General features: G+C 50.2%; 2 protein-coding genes across 11 annotated transcripts in view; one reads left to right on the top strand and one right to left on the bottom strand.

Annotated features, from left to right (window-relative positions):
* SLC8A3 (solute carrier family 8 member A3) overlaps window positions 1-4,177 on the top strand; it is a 122,812-nt gene extending 118,635 nt beyond the window's left edge. For all 6 annotated transcript variants that reach the window (XM_075426120.1, XM_075426123.1, XM_075426122.1 and 3 more), the window contains 2 exons: window positions 659-934; window positions 1,264-4,177. In XM_075426120.1, the coding sequence (XP_075282235.1) occupies window positions 659-934; window positions 1,264-1,640 (653 nt within the window). In that variant the 3' untranslated portion in view covers window positions 1,641-4,177. The remainder of the gene's footprint in view (window positions 1-658; window positions 935-1,263) is intronic.
* Window positions 4,178-12,428: 8,251 nt separating this feature from the next.
* The window catches only part of SMOC1 (SPARC related modular calcium binding 1), a 136,158-nt gene continuing 132,039 nt past the window's right edge, over window positions 12,429-16,547 (bottom strand). For 3 of the 5 annotated variants that reach the window (XM_075426244.1, XM_075426245.1, XM_075426242.1), the window contains one exon: window positions 12,429-15,913. In XM_075426244.1, coding sequence (XP_075282359.1) covers window positions 15,897-15,913 — 17 coding nt within the window. In that variant the 3' untranslated portion in view covers window positions 12,429-15,896. The remainder of the gene's footprint in view (window positions 15,914-16,547) is intronic. The other 2 variants (XM_075426246.1, XM_075426243.1) reach the window with 1 other exon arrangement.

Below are 16,547 nucleotides of genomic sequence, written 5' to 3' on the forward strand. Positions count from 1 at the left end.
CCTTCCTGTGCCATCTTCTTTGTGCTCCCTACCTGCTTTCCCTTTCACCAGTTTATTTCCGTCATCCTGTATCTGCACAAAGACCAGCAGTGCTTCCAGCCTTGAGGCTGGCCTGGCCCACCACGCTAAGGAGGGAGCCCCTCCGAGGGGCTGCAGCACTGGTGATGGTGATGATACCCTCAAGCAGGTGAGAAGTTTCTTGCTGGGGCACTGCTGGTGACCAGCCTGTGCTCTGATGCAGGAGGACCAAGAGGTCACTCCACTTTTCCCGATTCTACCACTTTATGCTATCTTAGCCCCCAAAACATGACTTGCCTGTGTGACTTCATGGTGCCCCTCAACAGTCATCTCCACAGTCTGACTGCACACTGTATGACTGCCTGTGGATGAGAACAGGGACGAGGATGGGACTGCCCCAGCCCTGCAGGCTCTAGGTGTCCTAGGAGGCACCCCTCTTGCCAAGCCTTACCCATCACTGAGGGACCTGGTGTGCCCTGAGCCCACTGTCGTGGCTGGCACCACACCACCTTGTCCCAGGAGAGCAGCATCCTTGGAGCCCTGGGGTGGGGGGGCCAAGCACCACGGGCTGCAGAGCACCTCCGTAATGTTCACCTGCCCCTTCATGAGCGCTGGACCTCTCCTTCCACATTGTTTGCAGCGGGGGATGAAGATGAGGACGAATCCGGTGAAGAGCGGCTGCCATCCTGCTTTGACTACGTGATGCACTTCCTGACCGTCTTCTGGAAGGTGCTGTTTGCCTGCGTGCCCCCCACTGAGTACTGCAACGGCTGGGCCTGCTTCGTCGTCTCCATCCTCATCATTGGCATGCTCACAGCCGTCATTGGTGATCTTGCCTCCCACTTTGGCTGCACCATTGGCCTCAAGGACTCGGTGACCGCCGTCATCTTTGTCGCCTTTGGCACTTCTGTACCAGGTGGGGTGGCTGTGGGGAGAAGATGGGGTGGGCGGAAAGTCCTCCTCCAGTGGCTTTTCTTCCCCTGGGTAGCAGCTCCGTCATGGGGATGGGGATCAGGCTGGGAAGAGGGTCCCCAGTGCCCTGTCCCTGGGCAAGGTCTGCACCCCACTTGGTGGCAGCACAGGGTCCCTGGGACCTGTGGAGGGAGGGTGTGCACCAGGAGAGATCCGTGTCCCAAACTGGCCAGTACCACACCTGAGCCTCCCTTGTCCCCCAGACATGAAGGGCTGCCCATTTCTTCTGTCGGACCCCCGGTGATTTCTCATTCCTTCCTCCCCCACCTCCAGACACGTTCGCCAGCAAAGCCGCAGCCATCCAGGACGTGTACGCCGACGCCTCCATCAGCAACGTCACAGGCAGCAATGCCGTCAATGTCTTCCTGGGCATCGGGCTGGCGTGGTCAGTGGCGGCGATCTACTGGGCATCACAGGGGCAGGAGTTCCAGGTGTCGGCGGGCACCCTGGCCTTCTCCGTCACCCTCTTCACCATCTTCGCCTTCATCTGCATCAGCGTCCTCCTCTACCGCCGGCGGCCCCACCTCGGGGGGGAGCTGGGCGGCCCCCACGGCTGCAAACTGGCCACGACGTTTCTCTTCGTCAGCCTCTGGCTGCTGTACATCCTCTTCGCCACCCTGGAGGCCTATTGCTACATCAAGGGGTTTTAGGCGGTGGAGGGACGGTGCCGCCGGGGGGAGGGACCCCCTCCTCCATTACCTCACCGGACACCGGCCCTGGAAGCGCGGTTTCACCGGAGGGGACGGCTGACGGCTGTCCGTCGGCGGCCCCCGCTGCCCGGGCAGTTGGACGGCTGGGCACTGAGAAAGGCAAAACATCACAGAGGGAAAACAAACAAACAAAACCCACCCAAAATGATACGAAAGAAATGAAAGCAACAATGGCAAGTGTTGAAATAAAAAAAAAACACACAATAAACCCAGCCACTGACCCCACTCAATGAGATCAAGAAGTTTCAGCCATCCTCAAAGGCCACCTCTCCCGCAGGGGCTTGTCCCTTTTCCTCCTGAGCACCCCGCCACTGTAAGGAGATGTTTTCTTATTTTTACTGGTTGGGAATTGCAGAAGTCTGATCACAAATTTGATTATTTTTTTTCCTTTTTTTCTTTTGCTTGCTTCTTGCTTTTTGGTTGGGGGGATAAGCTGCTTGGTTATTTTTTCTTTTTTACTACTAAAACAGAAATATGTTAAAAATCTACTCTAAAGCTTCAAGCTGCCGTCAGTGCTGGAATTGAACATGTGTATTTTTTGAAGCCACAAAAGACTGTGACACAGTCAAAGAACTTTTTCACTATTACCAGTTTCCTCCCTCACTGCCTGCCATTTCTTTCTTTTTTAAGAACATCGCAAGACTGATATATTTTTAATACAAACACAGACAGACAGACACACACACACGCATTCAGTGACAAAGGCTGGAGCATGTAGCATCTCAATCACCTGCCTGGGCTAAGAAAAAAAGGAGGGAACACCCCCCCCCCCCCCAAACCTCAACCCTCTAATATAATACGTATCATGTATATTTTGACTATGGCATTTCTCTTTGTATAATTAACTTCGACCTTGTGGTACTGCAGGGAGAGAAAATTATATGAATTTACAACCGATAAAGAAATAAATGGCTACCCAAGAATAGCCTGCCCTGGGGGAGCGAGGGGGCGAGGGAAAGCAGCGTGGGCTCCTTGGAAGGCTGGTGGTGGTGGATTTGCGGCGCGGTCCTCCTGTTCAGAGGTGGAAAGGAAGTCAGGAAACCCTGGATAGCGTGCTCGCTTGTTCCCAGCGCCATTCCACCCCGAGCTGTGGCGTGGCTGCCCTTTCTGTCGCTTGCTACCCCAGTTCACGCAGTGCCCACGTCTCGCTGGTGGTCTTCAGGCCAGTGAAAGGTGCGGGTTAAAAACTGCCACCTACATCAGGACTCCTGTATCATCCTGAGTATCTTTTAGGAATACCAGACAGACAAAAAGGCATCCTTTTCATTTGAGGTACATTTCTTTTTAAGGGGAGAAAAAAGACACCGTGAGAGTATGTCATGAGTTACATCAATGACTGCAAATTGAAATGTTGGGTTGGTAATAAAAATAAATAAAAGCTATACCTATATCTATATAAACAGCGCTATCTAGAAACATATTTCTTAATTGAGAGCCCTGGAAGAGGATGTTAAAACCTTACTCCTTGTAAAGTGTTTTCAAGATGAAGAGAATTGATTCTATCAAGAAATGATGCTGTAAAGGGAAGCATTTTCTTCATAAAGTTCCCTATAATAAGTCAAACCTTGGGAGGCAGCGAGCAAGAGAGGGGCTGCCAAAGGTGCGTCCCTGCCTGCTGCAGTGCTTTCTGCCACCCCGGGAGGCAGGGAGGAGGTGTCTGCAGGTGAGGAAAAAAGCAATGGGAACAAGGTTGTCACAGACAAAAAAGAGGTGTAACATTATAGCAGGTGACAAGAGGAGAGCAATGATGGTCCTTAACACACAGATGAAGTATTTATTTTCATACAAAATGTTTATCAGATATCTATATCTCTATATAAAAGTGTATACACGTAAGGCAGAGAAGAAGGATCCTTCTCAGAGGAGCTTTGCTGGTGGGAGCTCCACATGGGTGAAAGCCATTGGGTTGGGAGCCAACAGGCATCCGACCTCCTGCCTCCCTACCCCCCTCTTCACCATGGCTGTGGGGAAGGGCCCGAAAAAGACAGGCAAGAAACCCTGAGGTCAGGCTCCCGCCGAGCTCGCCGGTCCTTCTGACCTCCGGCCGTGCCAACAGCCACCGAGAGCAGCTGCCACCGCTGCCCACCAGCCAGGGACCCGAGAGCACACGCGCCTAACAGCAAGAGAAAAATTACAGAAGCCCCCAGACGCTCCCCGTGGGGGTTTGAAGTGCCGCTTTCAAGGGGGTGGTGGGCTGTTACCATCGTTGTTTTTAATTTGGACATACAAAGTCTGCTGAGCTCTTGTTTCACCTGTGCCAGCTCACCCGTCCCTGGGTAAAGCCCGGCCTGGGGAGCTGCCATGTTGTTCTTCTGTTGCTTGTGCTGTGCCCACCGTGCGCTTTCCATCCGCTCCCTTCGCCAGCTGGCCCCGGGGAAGGGGCGCGGGGGGAGGACTGGCTGCCATCAGTGCCAGCTGCACGGGAACCTCCGTGCCCTCTGTGCACGAGGGCGATCTGCGCCAGGCCGACAACATCCACCGAGTGTTTCTTTCTTTTATTTTTGTTTTTTACTTCATTAAAAAATATGCAAGTTTAAAAAAAAAAAAAAAAGGAAGCTAGTTTGGTGCCTTTTGGAATTTTTTTTTGCAGAGGCTTTTATGTTTTATTTTGGGTCTAGCTATCTGCTTGCTCCTCTTTTCCTTTGGGCAGGTGCCTGGACTTGGTCGCACTGGCTCTGGCTGGTTTGCTCCCCGCTGCACCCCATTCCTCCGGTTGGGTGCTGCTGGGAGGACCCCGCAGCCCTCACCCCTGGCTGGCAGAGAGGAGATTTCGCTGGTGTTTCTGCTGTCGCTGTTGCTTCCCCTTTGCTTCTCCCGGCAGCTTCCCTGTGGCAGCCTGCAGTGGCAGCCGCCGGCCTCTCTCGGCAGCCCTCATGCCCTGGGCGGCACGCGCTGACCCTTCGGCCTCCCGCTCCCCTCCCTGCCCACGTCTCGCCAAGGCCCCGTCCTGCTGCGGCTGAGGATGAATGATGTGCCCTGACATCAGGAGGGAAAAGCAGAGGTGATCAAAGGAGCTGCTTTGTCCCTGGGGACTGCGGTGGCAGGGGGACCCAGTCTAACCTGTGATAGCTCTGGCTGCTGGCCCGCTCCGCTGCCACGGGGAGCACCCCCAGCCCCCCTGGGTTTTGCCATCCAAATGATGCTGCACTGCATGGAGGCCAGTCAAAAATCAGCCTTTGGGTAAAAATCAGTTTCGCAAAGAGTCATCACTCGCCCGTCCCCCTCAAGCTGGCCGGGACTCATGCGCCGGGTTCGGCCGGTACCATGCCTCCTCCAACCCAGCATTGCCACCGGCTGCCTTTTTCCGCTTGTATTTGGGCACCTGACCTCAGAAACCCCCTTCACAGTGGGCCTCGTGCCAGAACCGTCCCCACATGCCTTTCTGCAGCAGATGGGCGGCTGGTGCAGGCCACGACCCTGGTGGGAGCGGGGTGGGAGCATGCCGAGCTGGGTGCCTGCGCTGCAGGGCAGACGGCGGTGGTGGAGCGGCTGTGGGGAGGCCATGCTGCACATCGCTCCCTCAGGGCAGCCAGAGCTCAGCAAAGCCTGGCTACAAAAAAGGCCACTGCCCCGCCGGGTCCTGCACGCTCCCGTCTCCCTGCGTGGGGGTCACTCCCCAGCCCTCGCGCTGCAGCCAGCTTGTCCCCTTCATGGACCAGCAGCGCCCACGGCGAGCATGCCCCCTCCCGACCCAGGGGGAAGCACAAAGCTCCGGCTCCGGGAAAGGACCCATTGCCTTTGGCTTTGGGGGGGGGTGGGGGGGGGGGGGGGGTGGGGGGGGGGGTGCTGGGTTGCTGCCACCGCTGCGCAGAAGCATCCCGGTCCCCACAAGTGCTGAGGCTTGGGTCCAGGACCAAAGGGTGCCGTCCCGGAGCGAGCTGGGCTGAGTGACAGGAGCATGCAGGCATCAGGAGTGGGCTGCAGTACGGTGCGGTGAGAATGACGTGTTTGTCAGAGCCAGCGAGCAAAGGCTTTAAGCCAGGGAGGAGGCAACTGCAGCTCTCAGAATGGGCTTTGTCACCTTCTTGGCAATTACTGTGGTGTTGGTGCGATCAAGGCTCTTCTGGACAAGCACAAATTAAACAGAAAAATATTCTGTGATGCACATTTTCTCTGATTTCAGGGCTGGGGCTGCTGGACTGGTTTGTAAGCCACTTGTCCCTGGTGTGGGAGGACCCCACCACCACACTCCATCCCAAAGCAGCACCACAATGTCACCTCACAGCACCATCTGCAAGGAGAAGCCCCATCAGCTACTTTGTGCCACTTCAGGCTTCAACCACCCTGTCCCACTGCTGCTGTGGGATGATGCCTGCCTGCATGTCTCCACCAGCACAGCACTTTGCTGTGGGAAAGCAGTTTGGAGGCTACTGGTACTGTTTTACCTGGACAGTTTTGAGGTAAAGGGTTGGTAACAAGACCTTGAGGAATGATCATCACCCAGTTCTTGATAACACAACAGGATAGATAAAGTTAGTAACAAAAGGGTATCCAGGAGATCTGGTTATGCTTGAACATGCCAAATTTCAACCTATCCTCAGTCACACTTTGGTGTTAGCTGGTGGCAGGTTGTTCATCCTACTTTTCACCTGGAATGGTGCTTTTTTTCTGGGGAAAAAAAACAGGCAAAAGCTTCTTTGGGTTAATTCTGGCAGGGAATGGTCACAGCCCTGACCTTGGTGTGGGAGCAGGCCTGCACAAACGGGAGCATCATTTGCTGAGCTGTGGCCAGCCCTGGCCACAAGCTGAAAAGCACTTGTCACCAAGGATAACCTTTAGGGTATTATATGGGAAAAAAAAATGTTTTTAACGACCGTTGTCATCTGTGTGCGTGTGCTGGCAGCAGCCAGCTTGTTGATAAGGGAGCTGTGTGTGCCAGTGCCACTTAGCGCCCAGCAGAGAAGAGAGGGCTCCCAACTTGCCTCCACAGGGGGAAGGAATTAAGGACCTCCCAGTATTTAAATGAGCATTTAAAATACTTAGATAATTAACACTATGAGTAGATTTACATGCCCCAGACACATATACATCTGCCTTCCCTTCACCCAGGGGGTCTGTGCTTTGCCCAGAAGCATGTGGTGGTGCAGAGAGACCAGCACCCCAGGCCCACCAGGCACCCCAGCAGGCATCCGGGGGGGGCCATTCACGCCTGCCCCCACTGCCAGCAGCAGCAACCCTTGGCCCCTCTCCACATCAATCTGGGAAACCCGTCCCGTCCCCACACTTCACCTCAGGTGGTAGTTTGAGCTGAGCCATGGAGCCTGCAGGCATGATATGAGGTTGATGAGCTCGTCAGATGTTCCTAATGCAACTAAATGTGAGCACTCACCGATGTCCCGGCCACGCATGTGGCAAGCTGAGTGGGAGCTGTGGCTAAAGGAAAAATCGTGACCTACCTACCATTCATTGCTGGCCATGCACTCAGAAATGGGTCCAGTTTGAAGAATGCAATAAAAAATAACACAGGTCCATGAAGTACTTTGAAACTGGTATGAAATCTAGGTGAATTAAAGAAATAAACCATCCAAGCAAGGTTTTTCTTTTCCTGGGGTGTGTAAGATGTGAAGTTATAAATACCTTCCCAGGAAGATGTCGCTGTTGTCTCAGAAAATAGGCTTGCATTACAGAAACACTGGCCCCATTTTGTGAGAATTATTTGCATACAACTTGGGTGCATGGAAAAGACATAGGGGGAAAAAAAAAAAAATTCAACACAAAAGCTTTAACAGTGCTCTCAGAAGGTCCCCTGGGTACCTCCTTGGCACTAAGGCATACTGTGCCGAGCACCTCCACACCCCTATCAACACCATGGTTGTCCAATAAACTCTTTAAAAAGCTATCAAAAAAGACTCAATTGCTTCCTTCAGTAACATCTTGGGTAGAAAAATAACAGCAAACTGAAACATAGGGTTTTTGTGGCCCTGCTATATTTTTTCCTTCTTTCATTATTCACAAAGTCATAGAAACCAGCTGATTACTATCCTTGTTCTAAGAGCATTTTTCACATGGTAAAGCCCTTCAGGTTCTCTACTTTCTCCTCTTCCAGCTTCTGAGCAGTTGTTTCTGCTGTATTGCTGCCTGCTGGGTCTCGCTTTGTGCTTGCGCACTCGCGCTGGCTGCATCACAGCAGGTCATCATGTGCTTCTGCTGAAACCATTCTGTTGACTTGGATTATTTCTGCAGTTTATCAAGCATTCTGGTCCTACCCTTCATAGGTACTCACAGCCCCTCCCAGTTGGATGTCACCAGGAAATTTTATAGTCAAGCAATTTCCTAAAGCTGCTGATGAACATCCTCAACAGACCTGGACCCTAGACAGCCACTGGAAAGATTTCCCCAGAAAGCTCTCTTGACTTTGACAGTGAGCTCAATGTATTATGAGTCTAAATAGCTTGCATATCCTTAGCCTGCTTACGAGAATGCCTTCTGGGCCAGTGCCAGAAGCCTTACCAAAGTCAAGACATATCACATCTTGTGCTGCCCCCCCGCAGCCATGAGGCCAGTTATTCTGTCAAAGAATGGAATCAGATTAGTTTGATACAATTTGTCCTCAGCAAGACATCAACAAATCCATTCCAGCCATATTTTTTACAAATTTATAAATCTATCTAGGGGATTAGAGAACAACTGGTCAGTAGGTCACTCTTAGAATTTTTCACACAGAGATTTCAGGACATCAGGTCTGTAATTCCCAAGGTTTTTCTTCATGTGTAGTTAAGTGATTTTTCCGTGCCACCCTTCAGTCCTCTGGAATCTCATACGTAGTCTACAATGCTCCAACACCAATCCCATTTTTCCTTTTCATGCTTCAGGACATTGAAGAGCTCCTGAGCCCCTTTATTGGTCTCTACTCATTCCCCTTGCAGCAGGATAGTTGTTGTTGGGACTTTGACCCCCAGCTCTTTTATCAGTTCTCAGATCTGTTTTATGCTTTAGAACATCTCTTCACAGAGCCCGCCTACCAGTTTTCTGAATTCTTTGACATTTGATATTTTACTTTTTGGAGTCTAAATATTTTAGATTAACTCATTTTATAAAGGTCTGGTATTCAACTGCATTTTGAGGAGACAACGCTTGCAGCAAACATCTGAGCACTTTAAACAATCATAACAGCTCAAGAGATGCAAAAATTCACGTTCCCGTTGGGCTGCAGATGAACAGATCCAACTTCAGCCACCTTCATATAGCTCTGCCTGTTACAGCCTGCCAGCGCATAGCGAGAGAACATCCAAGTCACTTCAGAAATAGCTCAATCTCTTCAGCCAAATGCTGTGCCAACTCTTTTCTGTCATGGTGAAGTCAGTGGGGATTACTTGAGTGGTCCCAGCCAAAATCAGGACTGAGGGAGATAGCAATGGTACTTTGTGCTATGCAAAGCCAGAGCTGTCCTGTATGATGGACGTTCAAATTTGGCAGGTTTTATTGAGTGAGCTCAGGTGAGCTCATGGCCAAAGCGTAGTGGTCAATGGCTCAATGTCCAGCTGGAGAGCTGTGGCAAGTGGTGTCTCTCAGGGGTCCGTATTGGGACCAGTACTGCTTAGTATCTTCATCAGTGACATGAACAGAGGGATTGAGTGCACCCTCAGCAAGTTTCCAGAGGACGCCAAGCTGAGTGGAGCAGTTGACACGTCTAGGGGACGAGATGCCGTTCAGAGGGACCTGGACAAGCTCAAGAAGTGGGCCTTGTGTGAACATCATGAAGTTCAACAAGGCCAAGTGCAAGGTCCTGCATCTGGCTCGGGGCAACCCCTGGTATCCGTACAGGCTGGGGGATGAGGGAATTGAGAGCAGCCCTGAGGAGAAGGACTTGGGGGTGCTGGTGGAGGAAAAGCTGGACATGAGCCACCAATGTGCACTCGCAGCCCAGAAGGCCAACCGTATCCTGGGCTGCATCAAGAGAAGTGTGGCCAGCAGGTCGAGGGAGGGGATTCTGCCCCTCTACTCCACTGGTGAGACCCCATCTGGAGTCCTGCGTCCAGCTCTGGAGCCCCCAGCACAGAAAAGACATGGGCCTGTTGGAGCGGGTCCAGAGGAGGCCACAAAAATGATCAGAGGGCTGGAGCACCTCTTCTCTGAGGAAAGGTGGAGAGAGTTGGGGCTGTTGAGCCTGGAGAAGAGAAGGCTCCAGGGAGACCTTATAGCAGCCTTCCAGTACTTAAAGGGGGCTTATAAGAAAGATGGGCACAAACTTCCAAGCAGGGCCCATTGCGATAGGCCAAGGGGTAATGGTTTTAAACTAAAAGAGGGTAGATTCAGACTAGATATAAGGAAGACATTTTTTACAATAGGGGTGGTGAGGCACTGGAGCATGTTGCCCAGACACGTGGTAGATGCCCCATCCCTGTAAAGACTCAAGGTCAGGTTGGATGGGGCTCTGAGCAAGCTGATCTAGTTGAAGATGTCCCTGCTCATTGCAAGGGTGGGGTGGACTAGATGACCTTTAAAGGTCCCTTATAACCCAAACTATTCTATGATTCTATGAATTAATCTGCACTCCAAACTCCCAGATCTTGCACCGAGGAGCCACTCTGAGCTCCAAACTAGGGCCACCTAGTTGTGAATTGCATGCAGGAGAGCTGGTCTGCTATTCCTGCTGGCACCAGAGAGGAAGCAAGGTGTGGAAACCTCAGCCTCTGTGAGCCACCAACTTGTGCCTCCCTCATCACCCAACATGGACCCCTCTGCCTGCAGCACAGTGCAGGTCTAGCTCAGGCAGGGAGCAGAAAGCCACCCACCATCAGTGCCTTGTCCTTGAGGCAATACCAACTGGCTCAGTATGCAGTGAGGCCACCGTCTCCTCTGCCTGGGCTGAGAGCCAGAAGACCCTCAGGTCAGTCTCAATGTGCACATAAGGTGGACTAAACATTTATTTGTGCTTTGGTGGGAGGTGGGGACAAGTAGCACAGAGCTGGTGGTGGCTTTTGACTGAAAGCTAGACACCTCCTGGTGTGCACAGGCAAGGCACCTTTGAAAGAGAAACCCAGCCACTGGAATCACTAAGCAGGTACAGAATGGCAGAAAGCATCTTTACTTCCCAAAGGAGCCAGCCTCGGGTTTTCTGGAAAACACTCCATTCAAATTACTTGCTGCTAAACTCCTAGTTCCCAAGGGGGTGGTTTTTTTAACCCACTTTGTTTTCAAGGTGTTCTCCAAACTAAGGAGCACCACTTCTGCAGATCCTGCTGTCCAATTTTGTATCAGCTTTTGGAGGGCTGCCAAGTCATTTTGCCTGAAATGGCTTGCAAGGGCTGGCTCTGAGGAGTCCGGTCAGCATTCTGTGTGGGGATTCTGTTTGTCCTGTCAAAGATAAGGGGTAATGAGGCAGGGGAGAATCATAAGTCTTCTAGCAATATCACTGTTGGAAGCAGAGCCAGAAGCAAGCTGCTTGTAGTTTTTTCGACTCACTTGCAGAATGACCGCACCACCAGGGAACGGTGAAGGCCTCTGAGTACCTTATGTTGACCCCAGCAAGAGGAAACATGGCCAAAGAATTGCTTTTTTTGAAATACTCTTTTCCTATTTTTAATTAAGACTTGCAGAACTCCAGAGATGACAACTACTGCTTGCCCCTTAGCCCCAAAACACGTTACCTTGATAATACAAGTAGATTAGCTCAGTTTGCCAGTTTATTCTAGTTGATTCTTGTCAAATTCACATTGGCTGTCACTCATCCCTGCATTTGCTCCTTAAAGTTTGCAGTACTTTCATCATTTAACTCGTAGCTAAAGACGGAGTCTTAGCATCTCCCTCCCGCTGACCTACAAACGAGACAGCCTATGACTACTATACAAGCAGAAAACCTCCCTTTGGGACTACAGCTGCCTGTCCTTTGATGCGCAGTAAATGATTTGGCTCCTCATTAGTTGCAAGAGATTACATGTGACCAAGGGAAAGGACATAGACATGAGAAAACTGGTCAGATCTGCTTGATGGGAACAGGCTGCCCAGGGAGGTTGTGGAGTCTCCTTCTCTGGAGATATTCAAGACCCGCCCAGGCAAGGTCCTGTGCAGCCTGCTGTAGGTGACCCTGCTTTGGCAGGGGGGTTGGACTAGATGACCCACAGAGGTCCCTTCCAACCCCGAACATGCTGCAATTCTGTGATGCGTGGCCTCCTCCATCACGGACCTGGTCCTGCATCCTCTGATGAACACTACACCCCTGTAGCCTAGGAAAAAGCATGTTTTGGAACAGCAGAAACTTCCCAGCATAGTTTGTTACTCGTCAGCTCCGAGGATTAAAAGGTTTTGGACAACACCTAGGAGAAAGTATTTCAGGCTCCCATATAGTGAAGCCTGACCTGCAAAAGTGAAGTATGAAGGCTTCCAGGTGAAAGGGCATGAAGAGGCAGGAGGTGCAGTGCCTGTCTTCTGATGTTGCTTTAGGGAGACCATGCTGTGAGATCCCACTGGGCTGGGTGTCCCACCTTCAGGGGTCACCTCTACTCACCTGCTGAAGCTTCACAGCCTTTCCAAGCAGCCTGTGCAGATTCAGGCAGCTGTCATCAAACCACAGGGCAGCACTCAGGGGCACATTTTAATTCAGCCTGGAGGCTTACACACAGGAGGGAAACATCCCAGGACCTCAGATCCTTACCAAAGACTGACACGTGACTCTGGGAGCAGGAAAGTCCCCTTCCCTCTCCTGTGGCACGGCACAGGTAACAGAGCATTATGTGAAAGACAGAAGTTCTGGAAACCAAGACTGAACAAGAAACCACCACAAGACACTGAAGCAAAAGTTATCTATTTTATTACAAAACCAAAATCAAACAGATGCCTTTCAGTCTAACAAACAATGCCATAGGCAGAAATGAGCTGGGGCAGGGTAAATTCAATATAAACTCAGGCCCTGGAAGGCGGTGCCTTCACACGGATTAATCCCACCATAATGCAGTTCTCTCCAACACACTACGTCCTTGGAGGATCAGCAAAAAAGGAAAGATTTTTGCTTCTGGCAGGAAGAGCAGATGACTTGCACTGCAGGGCCCTGGTTCTCTTCTCTGTCCCAGCTGTTTTCAGAAGCCATTCAAAGCAGAGCTGGAGGGGCCCGGGAGGACATGAAGGATGAGGAGAGACATGCCCAGGGCCTGTTTCCAGGCACAACGCTGACAACTCCCCATGCCCCAGCTTCAGCAGGATGCTACTGATGCAACGCAGAGCATAATGTGCTTACCATTGCCAGATAAGGCCATGTTTGGCCTGGCAGCCAAGTGGACCAGCCAGTTATCTGGCCACAAAAGCAGTAAGGGAAGAGGGGAGCTGAGGCACTGCTCTCTTCTGATGAGTACGGACTGTTCAGACAACTGATAGGATGGGGTACACAAATTGGGACTGGTGCTGTCCACATGATCTTCCAACACACAAACCCAGAACAACTAACCAAAGCCCCATCCAGATGCTACAGAATCTTGCTGGTTGGGTCTTGCACGCCAATATAGAAGTGTTGCCAGAAGCTGCTCAGAGGCCTGTGCAAACCCAGCAAGTCAGGATGCAGGGACGTGGACTTGCCTTGTGAAAGTAAAGAGGAAGGCAATGTAATGCTTGGACCCTAATCCATCCATAAAGTTAGCTCTAGCACAGCAACTTGAATACCCATCAATACCCAAAGCTAACATCAACAGCCACCCCTTGTTTGGCTTCCTTGAAGAACGGATCCAATTTTAATTGCAAACTACATGTGAATGCAGGCCTTTTGCAGAGGAAGGACACAAGGATGAGAAAAAGGAGGTCTGCAGAAGAATTTATGTGACAGGCCGGAATGTTGGCTGGCTGGTTTACTGACATTTCCAGAAGAAAAGATGCAGTGACTTTTAGCATCTCTGCACTCTCACCGCAACCTTGTGAGGCACTGCCTGGCTCCAGCAGCTGGCTGACAGAACTCCTATAGGCATCCAATTGGCTGCTTTTGCTGGATGCAACTATACATTAAAAAAACCCAAACCAAACAGCAACCCAGCAGCCAGAGCTTTTAATTCCTAAAACTAGCATATTAAAAAAGGAGGTGTGGGGTTTTTTTTTATACAGTTGGATTTATTCTTTACTTCTACAATAGGATTAATGAGTGACAGGGACATTTCTAACTATACACTAAACCAAATCATTTCAACACACAAAAGATGTGCCCCAGGCATTTAAAAAAGAAGATGCAATCAAGAAGACGGGAGCTTGCAGACCAGAAAAGCACACACATTGTATGCAAGAAGCCATGAAGATCCATCAGCAGGATCTGCTCTTGCTAAAGAGACAACTTCTTTATATTATGATAGTGGGATGTATACTTCAGAGATTACCAGGGGTGTTTTCAACCATGCCAAATGCTGTGATTAGCTCCAATCTAGTTTCAGGAGGAAGAGTTATTACTACTCTTAAACAGTTATTTACAGAAAGATTTTTTGTTTGTTCTTTTTTTAAACTTTCAATTTTGTCAACAAGGCATTAACTTACTGCATCAGGACACTCCTGCTGTGATGTGTCATGAGGACATGCCGCAGAGTGAAGATGCTGTGCTGCAACATCTTTTACCAAAGCAACAAAGCCTCAAGGGACAAGCCCAGTCTCCACAGTAACACAATGCTGTTACAAGCAATGGTTGGTGTGATCTCATATTAGCGTGGCACGTCATCATCTCCGACTACAGGTTCTTGGTCCAGAGACAAGTGGCACAAGGATTGCCGGGTCTGAAGTGGGAGGCTGCTCAGAACATTTCCCACAGACAGGCAAGTGCTGTCAGTGGTTGGAAATGCACAAAGCAAAATACTATGTCCCACCACACTCTGCCCAAACCTAGGATTGCCAATGCAGGTGTCCCTGCCCTACTGCTGACTTTACAATTGTATCTGAAATTAAGTAAGAAACAACTCTGGAAAACTGCTGGTAGCTGAAACAGCCCCTGTGGCCTCTGAGAGACCAGGCTCTTCAATCCAAGCCTTCACTTTTACTGTACTGTGACACCAGAGTGTGGTAACAGAGGAGGTACTGATAACAGTGCAATGGGTGAAGTGGACGCTCTAAGCTAGGCAGGCACACCACTGTGCAGGAGAGGAGCTTGAGATTCCTAACCAGCAAAGACAGGAACAGTCACTGCAGGCCGACCTTTACCAGTGAGCATGGCCTAGGCTGTAGTGTTGAAACATATTAAAACATACTCTTGGGGATCAGCAGCATGACTGTGTCTTTCTGCACTGACAAATAGGTTCCTTGCTCTTCAGCAAAGCAACAGCCAGGCTGATGCTGCTTTTAACAGGCTTCTCAATATTTTTATTGTTGTACAACATATAGATGAACACTTTTGCCAGAGAGGAAAACACAAGACTTCACTCTGCTGACTCTACCAGGCCTATGGCTCCCATGTCCTTCCTATAGCGTTCGATTTCCGAGGCATGGCACATCTTTGCTAAGCATGCCTTCTGAGCCTGGACAGTAATGCATTTGCAATTCATTTCTGCCCAGCTCGCAACCGGTGCAGAAATTACATTTGTGTGTCCTTAATACAACCCTTTTCTATTCCTACTTTAAGCAGCTTTTTAGTGCACCAGTACTTGGGTGAAATTTGTGCTCTCTCAAAAGCCCAGTTGCCTGTGAGTGGCACAGGACTTTACAGTAAGAAAAGAAGGGGTTCAGCTGCTCCCAAGAAGCATTTAGTATCTGAGGGACTGTGTGCATATCTACAAGCACAAACCATTCTGATACACTTGCTCTTTTTGCACAGGGGTGTTAAGGTTTGCAACTGAATGATGGTTTAGTGGCAGAAATCAATGCATTATTGTAACCCATTAAATGCAAAGTGTCCCTCTAACCCTAAGAGCCTTCAAAAGCAAAGGGAGGAACAGAACAGTGACTCCAATCCCTGTACAAGACAACTGTACAATTTACATATATATTTATATACAGTATATAAAATTCTCTTTCTCTGAGTCCCAGTGAATCCAATTTTACATCATCAGTAGCTGTTCCAATTTTAAAAAGTCATGATCCTGCTTCCCCCCACTCTCCAAAGTATTAGATAATGGCATTGAAAAGCAATTAAAAACAAACCCAAACCAATTATTAAAAAGTGCAAACGTTCTGGGGTGCCACTTCTGCTACATTGGATGTTGCTGATGCTGCATTCTTGTTCACAAGCAGCAAGGTGTCTGTCCATCTGTCGCTGGATCTTTCTTTCCTTTTCGTTCTGCCTTCCCTTCCTGTCTTCTGCTGCTACACCAGTCGACCTACTGAAAGGGTGGGGTTAGGCAAGGAGAAAAAAAAAACAAACACAAAACAAAACAGAAGCAGGGAAAGTAAGGAAAAAAGGCACATTAAAACCAAAAGGGCACCTGCCTGATACAGACACAGTACAGCCTCTGCTGCAGCCGTGGCCCCAGAAGGCTGAGATCCCAGAGTAAGCTGTGAGGCTGAAAACAACCAGGGGCTAATGAGACAGCCTTGCTGAAAAAAGCATTGAATGAGTCACACAGAGCCCTAGGGACTGACACATTTTTAAACATAAACCACCATTTTTCTCTCCCTCCGCCTCCTCAGAAACGGGCTTGCAGTCTGGGCAAACAACTGGTCCGACATCTCATCCTCCACTCTTCTCCCTGCTGCTGGGCTGCCCTGCCACCATTTCCCCATGAGCCGCAGGCATGCAGGGTGACAGCAAGCCACCTCTGCAACAGCAAAAATGCATCAGTCTCCCTGCTCAACAGTTCTTAGCGACTGCAGGCACTCTGGTATGCACTCTGAAGCCTACCAGCTTACTGAATCCACAGTGGGGATACAGCATATTTGGAGCTGGGGGTCCCTGGATCCTGCTGAGCTCTTAGTGTCCCAGTGGATGGTGCAAGGGTGCTGCTTACCAAGTCAGAT

The sequence above is a fragment of the Opisthocomus hoazin genome, chromosome 7 (assembly GCF_030867145.1).
Source record: "Opisthocomus hoazin isolate bOpiHoa1 chromosome 7, bOpiHoa1.hap1, whole genome shotgun sequence".
Taxonomy (NCBI): domain Eukaryota; kingdom Metazoa; phylum Chordata; class Aves; order Opisthocomiformes; family Opisthocomidae; genus Opisthocomus; species Opisthocomus hoazin.